This window comes from Wickerhamomyces ciferrii, contig 00271, assembly GCF_000313485.1.
Source record: "Wickerhamomyces ciferrii WGS project CAIF00000000 data, strain NRRL Y-1031 F-60-10, contig 00271, whole genome shotgun sequence".
Lineage (NCBI taxonomy): Eukaryota > Fungi > Ascomycota > Saccharomycetes > Phaffomycetales > Wickerhamomycetaceae > Hansenula > Hansenula ciferrii.
The window spans coordinates 27140-48067 of NW_011887469.1; the positions used below are offsets into that span (position 1 = coordinate 27140).

Here is a 20928-nt window from a genome sequence, read left to right on the forward strand (position 1 = left end):
AAAGGAACTCGCTAGGCAGACAAAGAGCAGACAAAGTGCAAAGAGATGGCGTCGCAGAAGAAGGACCAGGGTGCGCTACGGAATGAGGAGGACGACTTCAATGCCCTTTTGAAGGGAAGCGACATGGGCTCGTTTGACATTGGCAAGCTCATAGGCAAGGGCGACATGAACACAGAACACGCAGACAATGCTATTGACTATGAAGATATCGATGAGCTCGCAGATGATGACTTGCCTGAAGAGGAAGAACCATCAAATGGTAATACCAACGGTAATGGTGGTGCTGCTGCTGGTGATGATGATGGAGATGATTTCATGAAGGATCTTGAAGTTGAGGCAAAGGGAACAAATGATAATGATAATGATTCACAATTCGATAGGCTGTTTGGGGATAAGATTGATGATGGATTCGGTGGTGATCAAGGTTTTGAAGATACAGAGGAAGATATACAAAAGGCTAAACAAGCTGAAGAAGCTAAAAAGAAGAAGAAATTAGAAGAATTGGAGAAACAGAAGAAAATTAAAGAACAAGAAGATCAAGAACAACTGAAATTTCAAGAAAGGCTGCTGAAATTTTATTATCCATCGTTTAAGAAGAATTCCATACTAAAGATGAATTCCATTTTCGGACCAAAACCACAAAATTATGAATATCATAAACCAGGTTATCCAAAACCATTACTGCCGACAAAAGTTAATTTAGAAGTTGAAACTGATGATAGAAGAATTTTCAAGAGTAACCTTAATCATAATACGAGGAATGATACCAAAAGAATTATCCCAATTGAAGATGATATTTTTGAAGATCAAGTTACTAAAAAGAAAACTAAAGTTGAATTGGATGAAGATTTAATGTTATCAACATTTGAATGGGATTATAAAAAAATTGTTGGTGATTCAAGTGAAAATGAAATTTTAAATGAAAAGCAAAATGGAAATTTAAATCAAAAAGATATAACTCTGAAAGAACAAATTGAAAGATTTAATTATTTTGATGAAGAAGATTATGATGATGATGCAATTTTAGAAGGTCAATTAGCTACGAAACTGCAACTTGATATGAATGATCCAAATCTATTATTTTTGGATGATAGAAACGTTTCACAACATAAAGTTTCACGTAAACCATTAATACCAGCTATACCAACAAATGAAAAACTTTTAGCTGCTAAATTTAACGTTTCAAATGATCAAAATTATGATCAATTGAAAGAAAATTATCATAGTAAAATTAGATCTACAATTGGTAATATGGCTATTGAACATTCACAACCTGCATTAAGACTTCAATCACCATATTATAAAGTTAAACTTACTAAAGATCAATTACGTAACTTCCATAAAAAAGATTTCAAAGTTAGACCTGGTCATGTTATGCAATTTTCTAAACTAAAACAAAGAAAAAGAAAGAAGGATCGTGGTAAAGATATTAAAGAACTGTTTGCTAAAACTACTGATTTATCATTAGGTGATACGGGACAAACATTACTTATGGAACATTCAGAACAAGTGCCAATTGTATTACCAAATTTTGGTATGGGTAGTAAATTACTCAATTATTATAGGAAAAAAGATGAAGAAGATACTTCAAGACCTAAATTAGCAATTGGTGAAACACATGTCTTAGGTGTTCAAGATAAATCACCATTTTGGAATTTTGGGTTTGTTGAACCTGGTAATATTGTTCCAACTCTTTATAATAAATTAACCAGAGCTCCAGTTTTCAAACATGAAGCTAAAAGTACAGATTTTTTATTAATTAAAAGTACAGGTGGTGGAATTTCTCAAAAATATTTCTTAAAAAGTATAAATAATTTATTTGTTGTTGGTCAATTATTCCCAGTTGTTGATATTCCAGGTCCACATTCAAGAAAAGTTACCACCGCAAGTAAAAATAGACTGAAAATGATTGTTTTCAGAGTTCTGAAAAGAAGTCCTGAAAGAAGATTATTAGTTCGAGATATTTCTATTCATTTCCCAGATCAAAATGATATGCAAAATAGACAAAGATTAAAAGAATTTATGGAATATCAAAGATCTGGTGATGATCAAGGTTTTTGGAAATTAAAAGAAGAATTACCAAGTGATCGTTTAATCAGTCCTGAAGATCTGACTTTATTAGAAGCTATGCAAGTTGCTCAACAACATATGGAGGATTTAGAATTTTACTCAAATGAAGATATAAATGATGAATTAGCTCTATGGAATTTAAGTAAGAATTTCATTAATGCCACACAGGGGAAAGCAATGTTACAATTAAGTGGTGATCCTGAAGGTAAAGCATTTTCATTTATGAAAACTTCAATGAAAGGTGGGTTTAAAAGTTTTGAATCAAATGGTCATAGTTATAATGTTGCCCTGCAACAAAAGGCTTATGATGAAGAAATTTCAAGAACTTGGTATAATCAACAGAAAAAATTAACAGAAATTTCATCAAATGTTGATGAAGATGAAGGAAATTCAGAAGATTTAAATAAAAAGGAAGAATCAATAAAATTTTTAAAAATTACAAGAAGAGTTAGAGATAAAAATGGTATTTTACAAAGAAAACATGAAATTATTAAAGATCAAAATGTTATAAGAGCTTATATTAAACGTCGTGAAAAATTAGAAGAAGATATTATACCAGATGATATTACTTTAACAAATGATGAAGAAAAAAATCAAAAAAATAAAAAATTATTAGAAGAACAATTGGCCAAATTACAAAAAAATCAAGAACGTCGTAATGCACGTAAAGTTAGTAAAGAAAATATGGGTGGTAAAGGTATTGGTAAAGGTAAAAGTACTGCTCGTAGATGTCAAAATTGTGGTGGTATTGGTCATATTAGAACTAATAAAGCATGTCCTATGTATGATGAAAGTAATCCATGATTAATTTTCTTAGGTCAAGCTATGAATTGATGAAATTTTTGTTTATAATTACGAAATGCATTGTTTTATATAATTAATTTTAAATATGTATGTATTTAATCATTATTATTAAGATTATAAGACCAGCAAATTTCATTAATGTAGCAGCTTTTAAAGTATTTTATTGTTTATATATAATTTTTGAGATGATTTATATGTTGTATAATATGAAAATCTTGATTTAAACATGAATCATACTTTTCTACCAAGCAATGATATTAGCACAATAAGATTCTAATTCAGATTTATCTTCAAATTTAGAACCAAAACCTATAATTTTATTACCATCATCTTGAATACAAAATAAAACATCATCTTGATTTGGTTCAAATTCTCTTGATAATCTTTTGGTGATTGATTTTGTTTGACCTCTTTTATCACAACTTGGTCCACCAACTGATATGACTTGTTTAATACTTGAATTTGGGAATGTTGTAACTTGTGGTGTACAATGGAACCAATCATAATTTATTCTTGTACTATATTTAAAATATTCAACTGCTGCAACCAATGAAAGTACTATAAAGACCACTTGGATCAAGTTGAAAATATTATTACTCTTTGGAGCCATTGTATGAGACTGATGATTATGAATGAAGTGAAAGAATTGGGTGGTGATTGACAATATCGTCAAATTAATTTTGGTGACATGCTTCACGTCAAAATTTAATTTTTATAAAGTATCTTTTTTTCCGAAATCAACATTTTCGCGACGATTTAATAGGGGCTTTAAAATTCAAGAATACTACAATGAAAAATTATATAAAGAACTGAATTTATCTTGAATTTATTAAACTTATAATCTTTTTTTTTTGGTTTTAAGTATAAAAGTATTTGTTATTCTCATCAAAGAATAAAATCAAAAATATAACAATCATAAAGGGTATATAAAAAATATCAGAAATTGTTACTGAAAGTCAGCAATTAAGCGAAATTGGTAATTGAAGATATTATTTTTCTTCACTGATAATGGCATAATTACCACCAATCCATTCATTGAAGAAATCTAAAGCATTTGCTGGTTGATCATAAGGAACCATATGACCTGCACCATAAACTCTTAAGAATGTGAAAATATCATGGTTCTTGACAGTACCAGCTTCTTTACCTGCAACATTCCATGGTTTAACTTTTGAAGAAGCAAATTTTTCAGAACCTGACCATGGTAAAACATCAACCCAAGCTTCATTACCTAACCAGTTACAAATGAAATCTTTATCACCAGCATAAATTAAAACAGGTAATTTTGATTCTAATAAATCAGTAACAGCTTTATGATATGGTTTCATCCAATCACCTGCAAATAAAAAGTTTCTATTAACATCAAAGTTACAAGATTCATAATTATCAGTTTCAGCACCTAAAGCTTCTTTAACATCATCTCTGTTTAAATATTTATCAATATATTCTAATCCAGTGTAACATAATGAACCACCTTCACACATTTCTCTAATATCATAAACATTACGACCAGTTCTTTGATATGGACCCATTTGAGCATTATTACAATAAATTGAAGCTGGAACACATGACCAAACGGATTGTGATTGATAACAACTATCAATTAATGATAAACAACGAGATTGAGAACTCAACATAGCTTCACATTCTTCTTCTGGTAAAACTGATGGTTCACCACCTTCACCACAAGCCATTGGTTCATAATATTTATATTGAGTTAATGGATCAGTTAATCCATTACCAATTAAAACAGATGTAAAATTGAATTGTCTTTCTTCATGAGATAAGATTTCTGAAGCGAAAACTGGAATATAATGACCTGCATAAGATTCACCAGCAATATGGAATGGTAAATTTTTATATTGAGAAAATTGTTTGAAAAATAATTCTAAAAATGCATAAACATCTTTACCAGCTGCAACGGTATCGGTAACTGAACTTGATGAATAAGAATAACCAACATTAATAGGTTGATCTAAAAAGATAACTGAAGCATTTGAATTCCATGAATGTTTGTTATAAATTGGTTTAATATCTTCACCAATTGAAGATGGACCTAATTCAAAAAATAACCCAGTTAAAGAAGAACAGCCTGGACCACCATTTAACCACAAGATAATTGGATCATTTTTAGGATCATTTCTTGATTCAAAGAACCAATAAAAGAAATGTTTATCTTCATCTTCAACATCTAAATAACCAGAATATTGTTTAACAGTATCAATACCAAGAGATTCAGGAGTTTTTTTAACTCTAAGAGCATGATTTGGTAATTTTTCATCTTTAACATGGAAATCCCAAGCATTAATTTTTTCAGTATGAGGTTTTGGATTAGTTTTAAATTGTAAATTTGAAACAGCATTTGGGAATTTTAAAGTCATTTCTGACCACAAACTCTTAACATCATTTGATAAATTTTCAATTGGGAAATTCAGAGCTTCTGAAGCTTTTTGTAACAGATTTTCATTGAATAAAGATTGTTGAACAGAGAATCCATTAGCAGCATTAGCAGACAGCAGACCAGCAATGGCAAAAGCCAAATTGGTTGACACCTTCATTATTATAAAAAGAGCGCTTAAAAAAACAGAACCAAATAAGATAAGAGCTCAGTACAAAAATCACCAGACAAACAGACCAAGACCAGATTCTAATTCAGTAGTTTCAATTGAATTGAATAAATCTTTTATATTGCAAAGTTTGTTGGAATTGTTTGGAATTGGCGTGAAAGGTAAAAGGAGAAAGTGAAAGTGAAAGTGGCGGGAATATAAAGGTTATCATCTCCAGCCAAATTACGTAAGCTATAGTAGCTATTTCGCGAAACGTCACCCGGATGATTGCGATAGGGGAAAAAAACTTCGCGAATCTGCTTATCAGTGAAGATCTGAATTTTGGTTATCTCGTACAAACAAACAATAGACAGAAAGGGTACATTGGATAACAAAGCTATACATTGTGTTTATAGGCCTAATACTTCATCTAATAATCTGACACAGGCAACTAGTTTCTCATCTTCAAATCTTTTAGCAGTTAATTGTAATCCAATTGGTGCATTGATGTAATCATTAGGATTATAATTTGTCATGTTTGAAGGACCTTGAAGATCAACATTTGAATCATGAGTTAATCCTGTTTTAAACACAATATTGGGGAAATCAATCAAATTAAACATTGAAGAATAAAACCAATGTGTAATATTATCTGGAACTTCTGCAACATTTGTAAAAGTTGGACCAATAATGAAATCTAATGATTCATTTTCAAATAATTGATGGAAATATAATTTTGTTTGTTCTTTAACAATGTTATTAGTTAAAATATTATTACCATTTTCATTAGCAAAATTCAAAAACACTTGTGTTAATGGTAAGATTGGTTCTTCAGATTTATTCAAGATTTCATCATGTGTTGGTTTTGATGTACCATAAATTTGTTTATTTTGTTTATATGCATTCTCCATTAATTCATGATCTAAATTTATTGTCTTAACAATACATTTTTTACCTGTAAATTTGGTTAATTTATCTTGAACATAACTTAAACCTCTCTTGATTGAATCTGATGGATCAACAATTGTATCAGTTGTCAAGAACCCAAATGTAATTGTATCATCTAATTGATAATTTAATTTCCATTCCAATGGGATAATATTTGGATCTTTTAACCAAGGTTTACCTTTATTAATATAAGCATCCATATAATAATCAATATCATCAATTGAATTTGTCATTGGACCTTGAGTTGCAAAAATTGATTCTTGACCTGCACCACCACTTAATGAACCTAAACCTGATAATCTTTTAGTTGTTGGTCTAATACCATAAATTCCACAAAATGCTGCAGGGACTCTTACTGAACCACCAATATCAGAACCAATACCAATAACACTTGCTTTTAATGCAACTGCAGCACCTTCACCACCTGAAGATCCACCAGGACTGATCTTGGTATTAAATGGATTAGTTGTTCTACCAGTAATATTATTTTGAGTATCAAGATGCATTACGGTTTGAGGTTGAGAAGTTCTAATATAAAAAACAGCACCTTGATCTCTCAAGATTTTAATAGTTAAACTTTCATCATCTGGGTTTGTTATAATATTATCCAAAAATGCAACATAACCAGCATTTGTAATTTTACCTTTATATTTCATCAATTCTTTTAATGAAATTGGAATACCATGGAATGGACCAACTAATTTACCACCATTCTTTATTCTATAATCATCCAATTCTTGAGCTCTTTCTAAGCCTTCTGGGAAAAACAATTCCATAGCACAATTGGTGAATATATGAGCTAAAGCACCTCTCTTTGAAAAAGCATTATAGATATCCACAGCGGTTAATTCATTTTGTAATTGTTTATCAATCAATTCTCTGGTGGTTAATCCAGTGATTTTCAATTCTTTTGGACTTAGGAGCTTTTCAATTTCCACAGCGGCATTGAAATGTTCATCTTTTGAAGGATCAATGTTTTTAATCAAAGGAAGGTATGGTTCCACTTGTTTTGATAGATCTTGTCTATAGTGTTTGATCTTTGGTAAATATACTTCTGTGTACTTGTCTAGAGTCATTGTGCTATAGTCTATTAGAACAAAGTACCAGATCAAATACAAGGATATCACATCATTTATATACAAATCAATATCTTATCAAATTCTCATTGTAACCTTCTTTGTCGCTTAATCCCCAATCAGTTGTTTTAAGATTCCCCATTATATCAGAAAAGATAAAGAAACGCGTTTACCTTAAACGGAATTATCAGCGATACTTTGGAATTATATAACTTATATCGCGGAATATTGATCCACTAATCAAACATATACAAGAGTACTACATCTTATCATTTTGATGTTTATTCCTATAGTTATATATTCATTGAAGTGCTTTACTAACTCCCTCACCAATTATTAATCCAACATTTGGTTTGATCATAAGGTACCACAACCTGTAATGGTTAATAATTTAGCATTTGGACCTTCCAACTTGTGTTTAAAATAATTGAGAACATCTTCACCATTGACATAAGTTTGTCTACCAGCCTCTGGAGGATCATCATAATATTTGAAAGCAAATAGTCCAATTGCAACATGATGGTTACGGAAAAATGGAGTGCTTTGAAAAGCTAGAATGAATTCAGAACCAATTTGACCTGAGCCATCATTACGCATGTATAAAACACCTGGACGTAAAGGGGGCATACCAAACCTGCCATCAATAGGAATTTTTTCCATATCACCATCATCTATTTTACCACCCGCTAATGTATCAAATAAATAATCGGGCGTTTCACCATGCAAAGTGGTACCTTCATAACTAACTCCATTTTTTCCTGTAGCTAAATCAATAAACCTTTTTTGAGCATCAAAATTTATCATCCCAGCTTCAAATATATCGAAAACAAGTTTATATTCACCATCTTCATAAGGATTATTGTCTTGTTATTATACGGTTAATAATCATGTGCATGTACTATATCATGCTCCATCAAATATCAATTATGTTAATATAAGATACACCGATACACCTCGTTGACAAACGTTTTCCATTTGTATAACATGTTATAACTTATAATATTTGGATTTTGAATATTATCAGCTGGTAAATATAGACTTACTGGTGTGTAGGTCTATATCAAAATAGACCCTTAACTTTTTTGTGGAGTCCTCACCCATGTTTTAATTTATAACGTATTAATATTCAATTGGGATATAATAAAATATGTGCAGTATGGACGAATATATATAATATGTTCAAATTCAGTTAGGTGTTGTCAATCAATTAGTATAGGACATGACGTTAAGAATTTAGAAGTAAAAAGTATGTAAACATACGTCTTTAATTTGATCTACAAGACAATCATAAGCAACAATTAATAAATGAGTGGGTCTACCTGATATCATGATTCATCTTTGTACAGTACTTCATGAACAAACAAGGATTCAAGCATACGTATGATCATCTATAATTATATGTAATTAAAATGGATCTCAATTTCAATACACCTTCAATCATGAAAGTCACAAAGTACTGTATTAGGTATACGTGCAATGCTTCCTATATTGAGTAAGCAGCCTACCAAACTCATTATACCACCGTACCTTGATAGTAGTATCATTATACCATCACACCATATACGCTCATTTGCTGATCTTGAATATATGTTTTTATCAGATCTACCAGTTTCCAGCTTGTTCATGAATTCAATATTGCAATTACAATTTTATATGACAGTTTGCAAAATTACGCAAAAAATAGTGTTGCGAAATCGCGTTTTCCTCTTATGGATACATTTTGTGCCAATTTTCATTATTCTTTTCAAATTACCACATTGGGTAATCTCGACGTGTCAAAAACGAAAAATCCGAAACCAAAACAATTAATTATTTTAATTATATGGCAAAGTGAAAACATTATAAACATTTATCAGTACAATATCAGACATCGAAACGCAGATTTATTCAACACATATGATTCTACCCACTATAATATTCTTTACATTATCATTGCTACTTTCGGTGCTCGCCTTGAATAGATTTCTCTCTTTTAAAAATCAACCAAATATTCTCTTTGCTATAGTGGTGATTTCGGCAATTTACATTCCAATATCAATTACTTTTTTATTACCAATTGATATTCTTTCAAGTAATGATGATGGTACAGGTCATGGTGATAATAAACATAATGTGTTCTATTTAGATTCAAAATATATACTATTCCTTTGGAAATTGGATTATTGGTCTGCTTTCTTGTTTATGTGGGTACTTTTACCATTCTTACAAGAATATTATAGATCAGGTCAATTTAATTCCATTTCAAAAGCTAAAGATTCATTCATAAGTAATTTGAAATTCCAATTAGCAGTGGGAGGGATAGGTATTATTGGTTTAGTATATTTCTTTATGAGATTTGGTTTCAATTTCCAAATTTTTAAAAGTTTATTAATTGCATTATCACATACTTATTCATTAATTCTATCACTTTGGTTAATGTCACATGGTTTAATAAATATACCAAGAAGACGTTGGAATAATAATATAAATTTAAATAATCAATTGGAAAATTTATATTTATCATTACCTAAAACTTATGATGAATTAAATGAATCAAATTATAATTTTAAAGATGTTTGTGCTACAATTGATAAGATTTCATCATTACCAGGAATTCATCAAAGTATATGGTTAAATGAAATTAATATTTTGAAAAATCAAATCCCTTCAGATTTAAATATTAGAAATCATGTTATTAATGAAAATTTTACAGATATAAATCAAATTAATTTATCAATCTTGTCAAAATTAAATTCTAAATTGAAAAAAGAAACTACAAATTATGAAGCATCAAAATATGAATTTAATAAAAAAAAATTTGAAATATTAAAATTACAAGATATTTTAGAATCAAAAGAAACTAAAACTTTAAAATTTAGATATAATTCAACAGGTTTAAATTTATCACATAATGGAAGATTAAATTATTTAATCTATGTTTATTTCATTCCAATTATAAATATCTTGATTTCAATTTTCTTGTTTTTATTATCCATTATAATTATTGAAAGTGAATTATTACATTCAACCAAGTTATCAATTGTGGATTTTTTATTATCATCAACTAAAATATCATCAACTTGGAAATTTATAATTTCAATTATTTTATTAACTTATATGGCTATGAGTGCATTAGTTTCATTAACAAGAATTAATATTTTTAAAATTTATCATCTTTTCCCTAAAAATTCAAATCCTGTTAGTATTGTTTTTTTCACAATGTATGCAAATAGATTAACAATTCCATTATCATTTAATTTTTTAACATTATTAAGAACAGGTAAAATTCATTCAAATTTTGATAATTTTTTGGGGAAATCAATTAATTTATCAATTTTAGGTGGATTTTTAAATGATAATTTACCAAGATTAATAATTATACCAATTTTATTAACTTTTTTCAATGTTTTCGATAAATTAAAACAAAAATTAACATTTGGATATTTTGATGATTATTTAAATATTGATGAAGATGAATCAAGAGATCAATTAAACTCTGGAGATATTGAAAATGGTTATTTAAGAAAAGAAAATGTTATTAAAGAAGCTAAATCAATTATACTTAGAGAAGTTGGAACAATGAATACAACAAGATACCAGGATTCATCTTCAAGAAATTCAAGATCAAGTTTACATTTAGATCAAAATGAAAGTAGTTCAAGACCAAGTTATGAACAAGATTCTTCAATTTTCGATAGATTAAAACAAAATGTTAATTTTGATAATGTTAAAAAATTTAATATATTTGGAGATAGATCCAAAACAAATAGATTAGATGAAGATGTACTATGAAATATAGATATAGTATATAATAACATTTATAAATATATACATCCATTTATGCCATTTCACTCTTATCATTATAATCTAATGGTAATTTTTTAGAAAATTTTTCATAAATTAACCATTGATAAATAAAACAAGAATCAAAAAATAATGTAACAAAACTTAAACCTAATTTCCCACTATTATTTAACATTATATCTAAATTTAAATGACCAGTCATTAAATAAGCATCTAAAAATAATTGACCAATTGATAAAATCCCACCAGTGAGATCTAAGAAAATTGTTAATATACTAAAACCAATAACTGATTTTCTTTTATAATTATGACTTAATTGGGGAATATATTTAATTATACTCATGAATATTTTGATATATGATAACGTGATTGCTAAATCTAAAATAGTTAATGATTGATTTTTATAATTTTCATGAAATTGATGAATTTTATTTGTACCAACACATTGATAAAGTGTATAAATTATTAATAAAACTGAAATTATTATAATTTTTGTAGTTTTTTTAACATGTGTAGTTCTTTTTTTAAAACCCCAAAAATATAATTGAGATATCATAACTAAATTCATTATTAACCCATGACTTGAATAAACAATATCAATATTTGTTAATAAAGGTTCATAACCATGATGATCTATATATAGTTGACGAACTTCAGAATTATATAATAATAATGACATTGAACTTAAAAGAGCAACATAACCGATATTATTCAAGTATAAATAGTCCACAGAGACACCATCTGATGATTTTAATTTATAATTTAAGATTAATGGAGGATAAAATGAAATACTCTTGATAGTTGTTAGTATATGGATCAGGTACAATAATACCATATAATAATACTCACCCATGCCGTCACGTAGAGCACACCTAAAGCCTTGGATAGAGATTGTAACGAGCTCATTAGCCACCCTAAATGAAACCGTGGTTTATTCAATTTCCCTTTCTAACCAATTGTTTACCTCTTGTGACTTGTAAGTTGAATGGCTTTGTTTATGTCTCATGCAACTCTTTGTATACGTGGAAATTGTGGAAAAGCGCGATGTCCTCAAAATAATGAATAATTAGGGCTTATTTTCATATCATGTGATGTTGCTGTATTAAACGTGATTTTGATTTTTTATTCATTTTCAATTACATCATCGATTACTCATAAATTTATTTTTCTTTTTTTTCTTTTCCCCGGATTTCAAAAGTTGAAAACTTCGCGAACTTGTTTGTGTTTTTAAATGCTCCGTTGATCCAAAGAGTCATTGAAGAAATGGAGATTCATTACAACTTGAACTTTGAACTATTGGAAACTGAACTACTATTAGTGGAATATTATTGGTATTATTGGCTCTATAAAAACAAAAGGTATCATGTCCACTGCTATCAAGAATCAGATCGCCAAATGGGCCAAAATCCCTCCAAGAGGTATATCTCTAAAAGAAATGGTTCAAGTTGGTCAACATCCAAGTGAAGAAACTCTTTATAATGCTAGTAAATTCATTGTTAGAGAATTACCAATACGGTTAGCTCATAGAATTGATGAATTAGAAAATTTACCAAATGGTTTAAACAAGATGCAATCTATTGAGAAAGTTAAAGATTGGTATACTCAATCATTTGATGATTTATTACAAATTAGTTCTAAAGAAGATACTGGTGATCCATTTTTGACTGAATTTACAAATTATAATAGAACTGTTACTGATTCATTGAAAAAAATTAAAAAAAGACATGACCCAACAGTAGCAACAATGGCTCAAGGTGTTGTTGAATGGAAAACTTCACAAAATTTAAAACAAATTGATTATTCAATTCAATCTTTTTTAGATAGATTTTATATGTCAAGAATTGGTATTAGGATGCTTATAGGTCAACATATTGCTATAAATGATGAACCTGTTAGAGATAATTATGTTGGTGTCATATGTACCAAGACAAATGTTGGTGAAGTTGCTCGTGATGCTATTGATAATGCAAGATTTATATGTGAAGAATATTATGGATTATATGAAGCTCCTCAAGTTGAATTATATTGTCCTGAAGATTTAACATTTATGTATGTTCCAGGTCATTTAATGCATATGTTATTTGAAGTTTTAAAAAATTCACTTCGAGCTACTGTGGAAACTCAAATGAAAAAAAATAGAGAAAGTCCTTCACCAGTAACTGATTTAAGTGATATTAAATTCCCACCAGTTAAATTGATAATTGCCCAGGGGAATGAAGATATAACAATAAAAGTTAGTGATGAAGGTGGTGGAATTGCAAGAAGTGCAGTCCCATTGGTATGGACTTATTTATATACAACAATGGAAGATACACCAGATCTTGATCCATCATATAATAAGACTGATTTTAGAGCTCCAATGGCTGGGTTTGGTTATGGATTAGCATTAAGTAGATTATACGCTAGATATTTCGGTGGTGATTTAAAATTGATTTCAATGGAAGGTTATGGTACAGATGTTTATTTACATTTGAATAGATTAAGTACCAGTAGTGAACGTTTGCAATAGACATGTGGTGATGATATCATCACAGATTGTATAATATTAGATTTAAATTGCATTTAATGAACAATTATCATGATATCATGATGATTAAAATTGTATTAAAATTGTATATAAACATGAACTTCCCACCTTTTTACATGGGAAAAAGGGACATATTATCTACCTACTTTACTCTTACCTGTTATCAGCACAATCCACATTCATTAATTACCAAATATACCTTAAAATAATCCCAGTAACTTCAAATAAATGTTGGATCATCAAGGTTATATCGATTACATAATCGCTCATATTTTTCGCGAATTCTGATTATCATAGTAAGAAAATTGAAACCCAAAATTAAAATCAATTTCTACTCAAAATTCAAAACAAAAAAACCAGAATCAACAGAGACTCTTTTGCTAGCTATCACATTGCTTTACTGCTCAGTATGTCCAGGCTTTCGGGGACATCGTCGCTTAATAACAGCGGTCCAGGAGGAAGACCCAATCAAAAAATCCAATCGTCACGAGATGAATTGATTCATAACCGGTATAGATTAGATGAACCTCAAGGTGTTTTCCCCTTGGATAATTTCCCAATTTCAGAGTTCAATGGCACTGCTTCTCATCATCAAGGTGGTCACTTCACTATTCAACAACATTCTTCTGCTGGTTCTGGTAGTTCTGGTGGTTTTGGACTTGGTTCTGGTGTCTCCCATAAATATCCTGATTTCCAACCTTGGGAACATAGTCCTCAAGAAGATAATTTAGCTGTTAATCATTTACAAAAAGGATTTTTCGAAACTCCTTACGTTGCTAATGAATTATTATCTGCTAGAAATATCATGCATCAATTATTAAGATCTCAATCTTCATTAGAGGCATTATCTTCAAATTTATTAGAAGCTATTGATGTTAGATCCTCAAATAATAAAATTGGTCCAAGTAGTTACAAACCACCTCCAAGAGTTACATTAACTGATCAAAAAAGAGAAAATTGGTTAAAAGATTTAGCAAATAATGATGTTTCATTAAGGAAACTAGCAAGAACTATACCTCATGGTGTTCGTAATAAAAGTCTTTTGGATCAATGTGTCCTTAAAAGAATTCCAATAAATAGAGCTATATGGTTTGTTCGTTGTGTTGGTACTAATGAATTAAGAGGTCTCAAGAGGAAAGGTGGAGCAAATATAGAATTTAATTGGATCCAAGAATGGACTTTACAAGTTGTTGAATATATTGAAAAATTATCATTAGAATATCTTAAATATGAAAATTGTGCAAATAAAGAAAACAATATTGATATGAAATTATGGAAGGCTAAATTAACTTATATTATAAGATTTACTGCAAATTTATACATGGAACAATTAATTGATAAAGAAACATTTAAGAATTGGATTAGTAGGTTTTTCAAAAATTGTAAAAATTTTGAACTACCATTATCATTAACTATAATTAAGATTTTTTGGATTGATATTTTGAAAACTGATTATTTAATAAAAGAATTAACTGAATCATTATTAATACGATATCATTTAATAAATTCAAATAAACATGTTTTGGATTCAAAAGATTTAAATATAACAGATCAAAAATTAAATGAACAAATTAAAAATAAATTGTTGAAAATTTTACAAAATTTAATCATTGATTCATTTAATCAATCAATTGATAATTTTATATTACCAAATTCTTGGAATCAATTAAAATCAATAATAAAATCAATTATTATCAAATCAAATGATAATAATTATGAAACTTCTAAAAAATTTGATCATATAAGTTATAGAAATGAATCATTAATGATTAATTATTCATTAGATTCCAAAGAGCAAGAAAACACTTTAATTCAAATTTTAGATCAAAATACATTAATTTATGATTTTAAATTAATTATTGAATTAATTTTCAATGAATCTTGGAAAAATAATTTAAAATTATTAATCCACTGGTCAATAACAAAATTTAGAGATGGAATTGAAAGAATTTATTTAATTGTGGAAATTTTTAAAAATTTTAAACAATTTCAAAAATTAATATCACATAAAGATATTGAATCTGAAGTTTTAAATATTATATTCAACTTGAAAAATCATTTAAATATGATTAATTTTGATCAATTATTTTTATTATTAAATGAATTATCATCATCTTCAACAACTAAATTTTTCAAAATTAATATATATGTACGGAAATTAATAAGTTCTGGTTTAACTTATTTGTTGGATAATCAAGATGAAAAGAATTTACATGCATCTATTTTAAAAAATTTAAAAAATGGTATAACTTCACAATCTTTATTAGTTTTGAAAAATTTAGATTCAACATTTGATGAAACTTTTAAATTACAAATTGAAAAAAATTTAGAGTTTGCTAAAAATTTAATTAATAATTCAATTCAAATTGAAGGTGAATTAGATAATAATTCATTAATTTTCATTAAGTCATTACCAATGGGTATAAAATTGAAACTTTCAGATTATATATTGAAAAATTTAGTTGATGATGTAAATTCAAATACAAATTTTTCAATATTATCTAGAATTTTTGATGCTTTGGGAGATTATAGATGTTTTCATAATTATATTTTGAAAATATTGGGGGGAAATACCTTATCATTAGATAATTTAGAATCAATATCAGAATTTATAATCAGTTTTAGCAGGCTAACTGGATTATTTACAAATTTTGATCGTATAACTGAATTATTTATCTTAAATTATAATAGAATTTCAATGAAATATATTGATTTAAATAAATTTTGGAATTTAATGTTGGGAGTTATTAAAGATGATAAATTACAAATTGAAGTTAAACAAATTATTAATAATAATAAAATTTTTAAAGATATTGATACTGATTTCTTACAGAAAACAATATTAGAATCTTCAATTGAAATTGAATTTGAAGATTTTATATCAATTTCAAATTTCCATAATAATTTCCAAGTTTTAATTCGTTTAATTTTCAATGGTGCAAATTCAAATGATTTAATAATAAAAAGATCTATATTAACATTATTGAAATTCTTAAAAAGACAAAATTTTACAGAATTTAATAAAATTTTATTCATATATATTAAAAAAACTTATTCAAATGCAAATGAAATTTTTAGACAAGAACCAATCTTAGATTTAATTGTTTCAGAATTAGTTCCATTAAATCTTGTTGTGGATACTTTTATTAATTTCCAATCAAATATTTATACCACAATTGTTAAAGATTTATTATTTAGAGATTTTTCAGAATTTAAAAATTTTGACTATTTAAAATTCAATTATTTAAGGTTACAATATTTACAAAAAAATCAATCAATTGTTTTAACATTATTTAAAAATTCAATTGAAGATTTTACAGATGTTTTGAATAATAATAATAATAATGTTAAAAATGAAAATATTCAATCAGATTCAACAGATATTTTAAATAATTTCTTATCAGATCATCAACATATTAATAAATCAAATAATTCCAATTATAAAAATGAATTTTTAAATTTTTTTTTACAAAATTTAATATATAATCAAGGTTTAGTTATCAAGATTTTCAATATTGATGAAAATGATGAATATAGATCAAAATTTTTATCAATTTTAAATGATGCATTATTTTCAGAATCTATTACGTTATCAAAATCTACTATTGAAACTGAAGATTTATCAAATTTAATTAAATTAATTTCAAATAATATTAATGATTTAAATTTACCAGTTTTCCAATTATTATTTAAATTGAAAATGGATGTTGTTAAATCAAATCCTCAATTAATTTTAGAATTTTTCAATTCTTTAACAGAAAATATTAAAAATGATGAAGGTTCAATTGGTTCACTTTTTGAATTAGTTGACGATGAAATGAAGAAAAAATTTATTCATTATTTAGAAAATTTATTTTTAACTTCAAAAAAATTCCCACAAATTTCAATTGATGATACTAAAATTCCATTAAATTTAATTTCTGATAATTTAATTAAACTTTCTAAAAAATTTGAAAAAGTTGAATTACCAGATGAATTATTATTTGCTTTGGATAATTCATTAGAATTATTATTAAAAATTGTTAATAAATCAGAATTTACCACTGATTTATATGATTCTTTGGGATTATTTTTAAGAATTATTATAATTCATAAGGCATTTATTATTGATATAATTGTGGAAAGAAATTCCATAAAAGAAACATTTTTAAATAATTTAGTTAATTTATTAACTTCAAAATTTATTTCACAAAATTTACCATTGAAAAATCTTTTATATGATTTATTACTTTCATTTAAATCAAATGTTAATGAAATGAATATTTCAAATAAATCAAATATTGTTAAATTACCAATTTCTTTAATAAATTTACCTGCAATTTCAGAAAATTCTACAATAAATCATGGGAATCAATTTAATTCAAATATTCATGATGAATCAATTATAAATGATTTATATATATATAATAAATCATCCAAAACATATAATGAATTAAATGTTAAAGCATTTGATCTTGTTGAAGATTCTAATCCAGTGGAAAATTTGAATGACACTGCAATAAATTTACAACTATTTGAAACATCAATTGAAAGAAAAAATCCAGCATAATTTATAAAATAAATTGATTTAATATATATATTGTTTAAAGTCTATCTATATCTACTGTAGTTTCAATATCTGTTTGTTTAATATGGGTTTTAATAATTTCATTAATTTGATATCTTAAAGATATTTCATCATCATCAGAACCACCAACCATTTTAATATGAATAAATACCACTAAAAGTTTTGAATGAACTCTAAATATAACAAAATTTTGAATTGAATAATTTGATTTAAATTGATTTAATGATTTAATTTCATCTGAAATCAAATTTGATATGGAATTAAATTGGGATTTAGTACCAGGATAAGTTAATAATAAGATTGAACCTAAATAACTAACAATTTTCCAACCAATATAACAAATTAATATGGATATAAATAAAGTTGAAATTTCATTAATTTTAAAATCAGAATTAATATTAATAACAACGGGGTATAATGATAAATAAATTGTAAATAATAATGTTATGAAATGAGTTGGATTATTTATAAAATTTGTCTTGCTTAAAAATTTAAAATTTTTAATCATATTATTAATATTATCTTTAACAACAATAAAATTTGATGAAATTAATGTAGTTATAGCTGCAAATATTATGAAAAATTCATAAGTGAAAATATTTATATCTAAAGATGATGATTTATGATGATGATTATGACCTGAACTATGATCATGACTAGTTGAGTTATTATCATCAAAAAATGAAATCATAAATTCTTCAATAAAATGACTAATTAAATCACATCCAACAAAGATTAATGATATTGATAAGGCAAATCCAGCAAGAACTTCAATTCTCCCCAAACCAAAGGGATATTTCATGGAACTTTTACTCCATACATCAAAATTTGTCATTATATCAACGAAAACCACTGTAAGACTTCCTAATGAATCATAAAAAATTAAATGACTTAAAGTGGAAAATGAAGTTAATGAATATTTAAATCCAACCAGGAATATAATTAATGAAGTTAATAAATGAGCAAATGACCATATTAATTTTTGCTTTTGTTGTTGATTACAACTATTGAAAAATTCATTAATAGTTGGTATTGGGAATGAAATTGCAATTTTCAAAGGTGCTCTAGCTTTAGGTTCTTGGAAAAAATTCATTGAAACTGAAGAATGTTTATATCTATGACCTTTTCTATGAGAAGCTCTTGCATTGTTAACTGAAGAAGGTGTTGATAAATTTGTTGATCTAAAATTAAAAGGTTGATATTTCTTTGGTGAAGGTGAACGACTTCTGATTGGAGATGATGATCTAGTTGGAGATCTATTGCGAGGTGGTACTGGTGGTGGTGGAACATATTTTAAGCTAGAAATTGAAGAACGATTACCTGGAACGTTTCCACCAGGTATTAAAAATGATGAAGATGAGTTATTATCCAAACTATAAAGTGAAGTTCTATTACCAGCTTGTGAAAAAGAACCTGATGAATTATGTCCTGGTGAAAAATTCAAACTATTTCTTTTATTATGATTACCAGTAAATTGAGCATTTGGAGGCATCATTATATCTGAAAGACTTGGTGATCCTAATGTATCTGGTTCTTCTAATTCTGATATCTTAATCATTGGCGATTGTGTTGGTGTACTAAATTGATCATACCGGGATCTTGGTGTATCCTTTGGCGTGGCAGGTGCCTGCAGCACAGGTTTATTATCGAATGGATTTGATCCTCCTTCTGACATTCCCCAGGATTTTTATTTGCTTCAAATTCTTTGTGTATCCAATTCTTTTGTAATTTACTAGGAAATGTGACAAGTTTCATGACAAGTACAATTCATCGAGAATGTAAACAAAATCAAAAAAATTACTGACGTAATTTATTAGTCATCTTACAATGCATAAAGGGAAAAGCACCAATTTTTAAAACTTCCGAAAAAGGCGACTTGGCCGAGTGGTTAAGGCGAAAGATTAGAAATCTTTTGGGTTTACCCGCGCAGGTTCGAATCCTGCAGTTGTCGTCATTTTTTTTGCAATTTTTTTACCCGGCCGAACTATGCAATCTTTGAAATAAATTAAATATAAAGTGGTACAATATCATGTTGATTTTTTTAGAAAGGCATTTGCAGAATAATTAGACGTTTCAGTTGACGGTGATTATTTTTTCATTAATAGAATTAGTCATGATGTTAATAATTATAATGAATGAAAGTTCCATACGTGATTATGTAATAATAATATCGGCCTCAGTTAAGTAGTAATATTAAATTGTATATAAAACATGAATTTTGGCTGTTATTCATTATTTGAAAGTATTTTTTATTGATGTCAAGAGTAAGAGAATATTACACGGTATATTAGAAGCAATTTAAACTATAGTTTGATTTAATAATAATATATATATAATATATATTTTTGGAATTTTTTTGAATACACATTAATTTGAAACTAAATTTCAAGGATCCAATGTTGATAATTTTGTTGAAAACGTCTAAAAATTTGTAAAATTTTTTTTTGTCCTTAAATACAGAATGAAGTTAATATTAATAAAATAGAGACTTTGATATTTATTAATTATATTTTAATCTATGATTAAAGTAAAGTTTTGATGTTTTATGAATATTTAGCTGATTTTATTAACTCTCGGCCGAAAAACCGAAATAGACACCATTAACGA

The 20928-nt window shown here is 27.2% G+C and overlaps 9 protein-coding genes across 9 annotated transcripts; 4 read left to right on the forward strand and 5 right to left on the reverse strand.

The window, feature by feature from the left end:
- Nucleotides 1–45: 45 nt before the first annotated feature.
- TAF1 (histone acetyltransferase) lies at nt 46–2874 on the forward strand (the record flags this gene model as incomplete). The annotated part of the gene is made up of 1 exon (XM_011273073.1): nt 46–2874. One exon carries the CDS (start codon nt 46–48, stop codon nt 2872–2874), a length of 2829 nt encoding a protein of 942 aa, XP_011271375.1.
- A 241-nt stretch (nt 2875–3115) lies between these two features.
- On the reverse strand, nt 3116–3484 carry LIP1 (sphingosine N-acyltransferase subunit LIP1; the record flags this gene model as incomplete). The annotated part of the gene is made up of 1 exon (XM_011273074.1): nt 3116–3484. One exon carries the CDS (start codon nt 3482–3484, stop codon nt 3116–3118), a length of 369 nt encoding a protein of 122 aa, XP_011271376.1.
- Nucleotides 3485–3863: 379 nt separating this feature from the next.
- PRC1 (carboxypeptidase C PRC1) lies at nt 3864–5432 on the reverse strand (the record flags this gene model as incomplete). Its single annotated transcript, XM_011273075.1, has 1 exon — nt 3864–5432. The coding sequence occupies one exon, from the start codon at nt 5430–5432 to the stop codon at nt 3864–3866; it is 1569 nt and encodes a 522-aa protein (XP_011271377.1).
- Nucleotides 5433–5830: 398 nt separating this feature from the next.
- On the reverse strand, nt 5831–7444 carry BN7_6379 (uncharacterized protein; the record flags this gene model as incomplete). Its single annotated transcript, XM_011273076.1, has 1 exon — nt 5831–7444. One exon carries the CDS (start codon nt 7442–7444, stop codon nt 5831–5833), a length of 1614 nt encoding a protein of 537 aa, XP_011271378.1.
- A 357-nt stretch (nt 7445–7801) lies between these two features.
- Nucleotides 7802–8248, reverse strand: BN7_6380 (Peptidyl-prolyl cis-trans isomerase,mitochondrial; the record flags this gene model as incomplete). Its single annotated transcript, XM_011273077.1, has 1 exon — nt 7802–8248. The coding sequence occupies one exon, from the start codon at nt 8246–8248 to the stop codon at nt 7802–7804; it is 447 nt and encodes a 148-aa protein (XP_011271379.1).
- Nucleotides 8249–9340: 1092 nt separating this feature from the next.
- Nucleotides 9341–11215, forward strand: BN7_6381 (LMBR1 domain-containing protein; the record flags this gene model as incomplete). The annotated part of the gene is made up of 1 exon (XM_011273078.1): nt 9341–11215. The coding sequence occupies one exon, from the start codon at nt 9341–9343 to the stop codon at nt 11213–11215; it is 1875 nt and encodes a 624-aa protein (XP_011271380.1).
- Nucleotides 11216–12590: 1375 nt separating this feature from the next.
- Nucleotides 12591–13736, forward strand: PDK2 (PDK/BCKDK family protein kinase; the record flags this gene model as incomplete). Its single annotated transcript, XM_011273079.1, has 1 exon — nt 12591–13736. One exon carries the CDS (start codon nt 12591–12593, stop codon nt 13734–13736), a length of 1146 nt encoding a protein of 381 aa, XP_011271381.1.
- A 427-nt stretch (nt 13737–14163) lies between these two features.
- Nucleotides 14164–18303, forward strand: SRB8 (Srb8p; the record flags this gene model as incomplete). Its single annotated transcript, XM_011273080.1, has 1 exon — nt 14164–18303. The coding sequence occupies one exon, from the start codon at nt 14164–14166 to the stop codon at nt 18301–18303; it is 4140 nt and encodes a 1379-aa protein (XP_011271382.1).
- A 34-nt stretch (nt 18304–18337) lies between these two features.
- On the reverse strand, nt 18338–19996 carry ZRG17 (Zn(2+) transporter ZRG17; the record flags this gene model as incomplete). The annotated part of the gene is made up of 1 exon (XM_011273081.1): nt 18338–19996. One exon carries the CDS (start codon nt 19994–19996, stop codon nt 18338–18340), a length of 1659 nt encoding a protein of 552 aa, XP_011271383.1.
- Between the last annotated feature and the right edge of the window lie 932 nt (nt 19997–20928).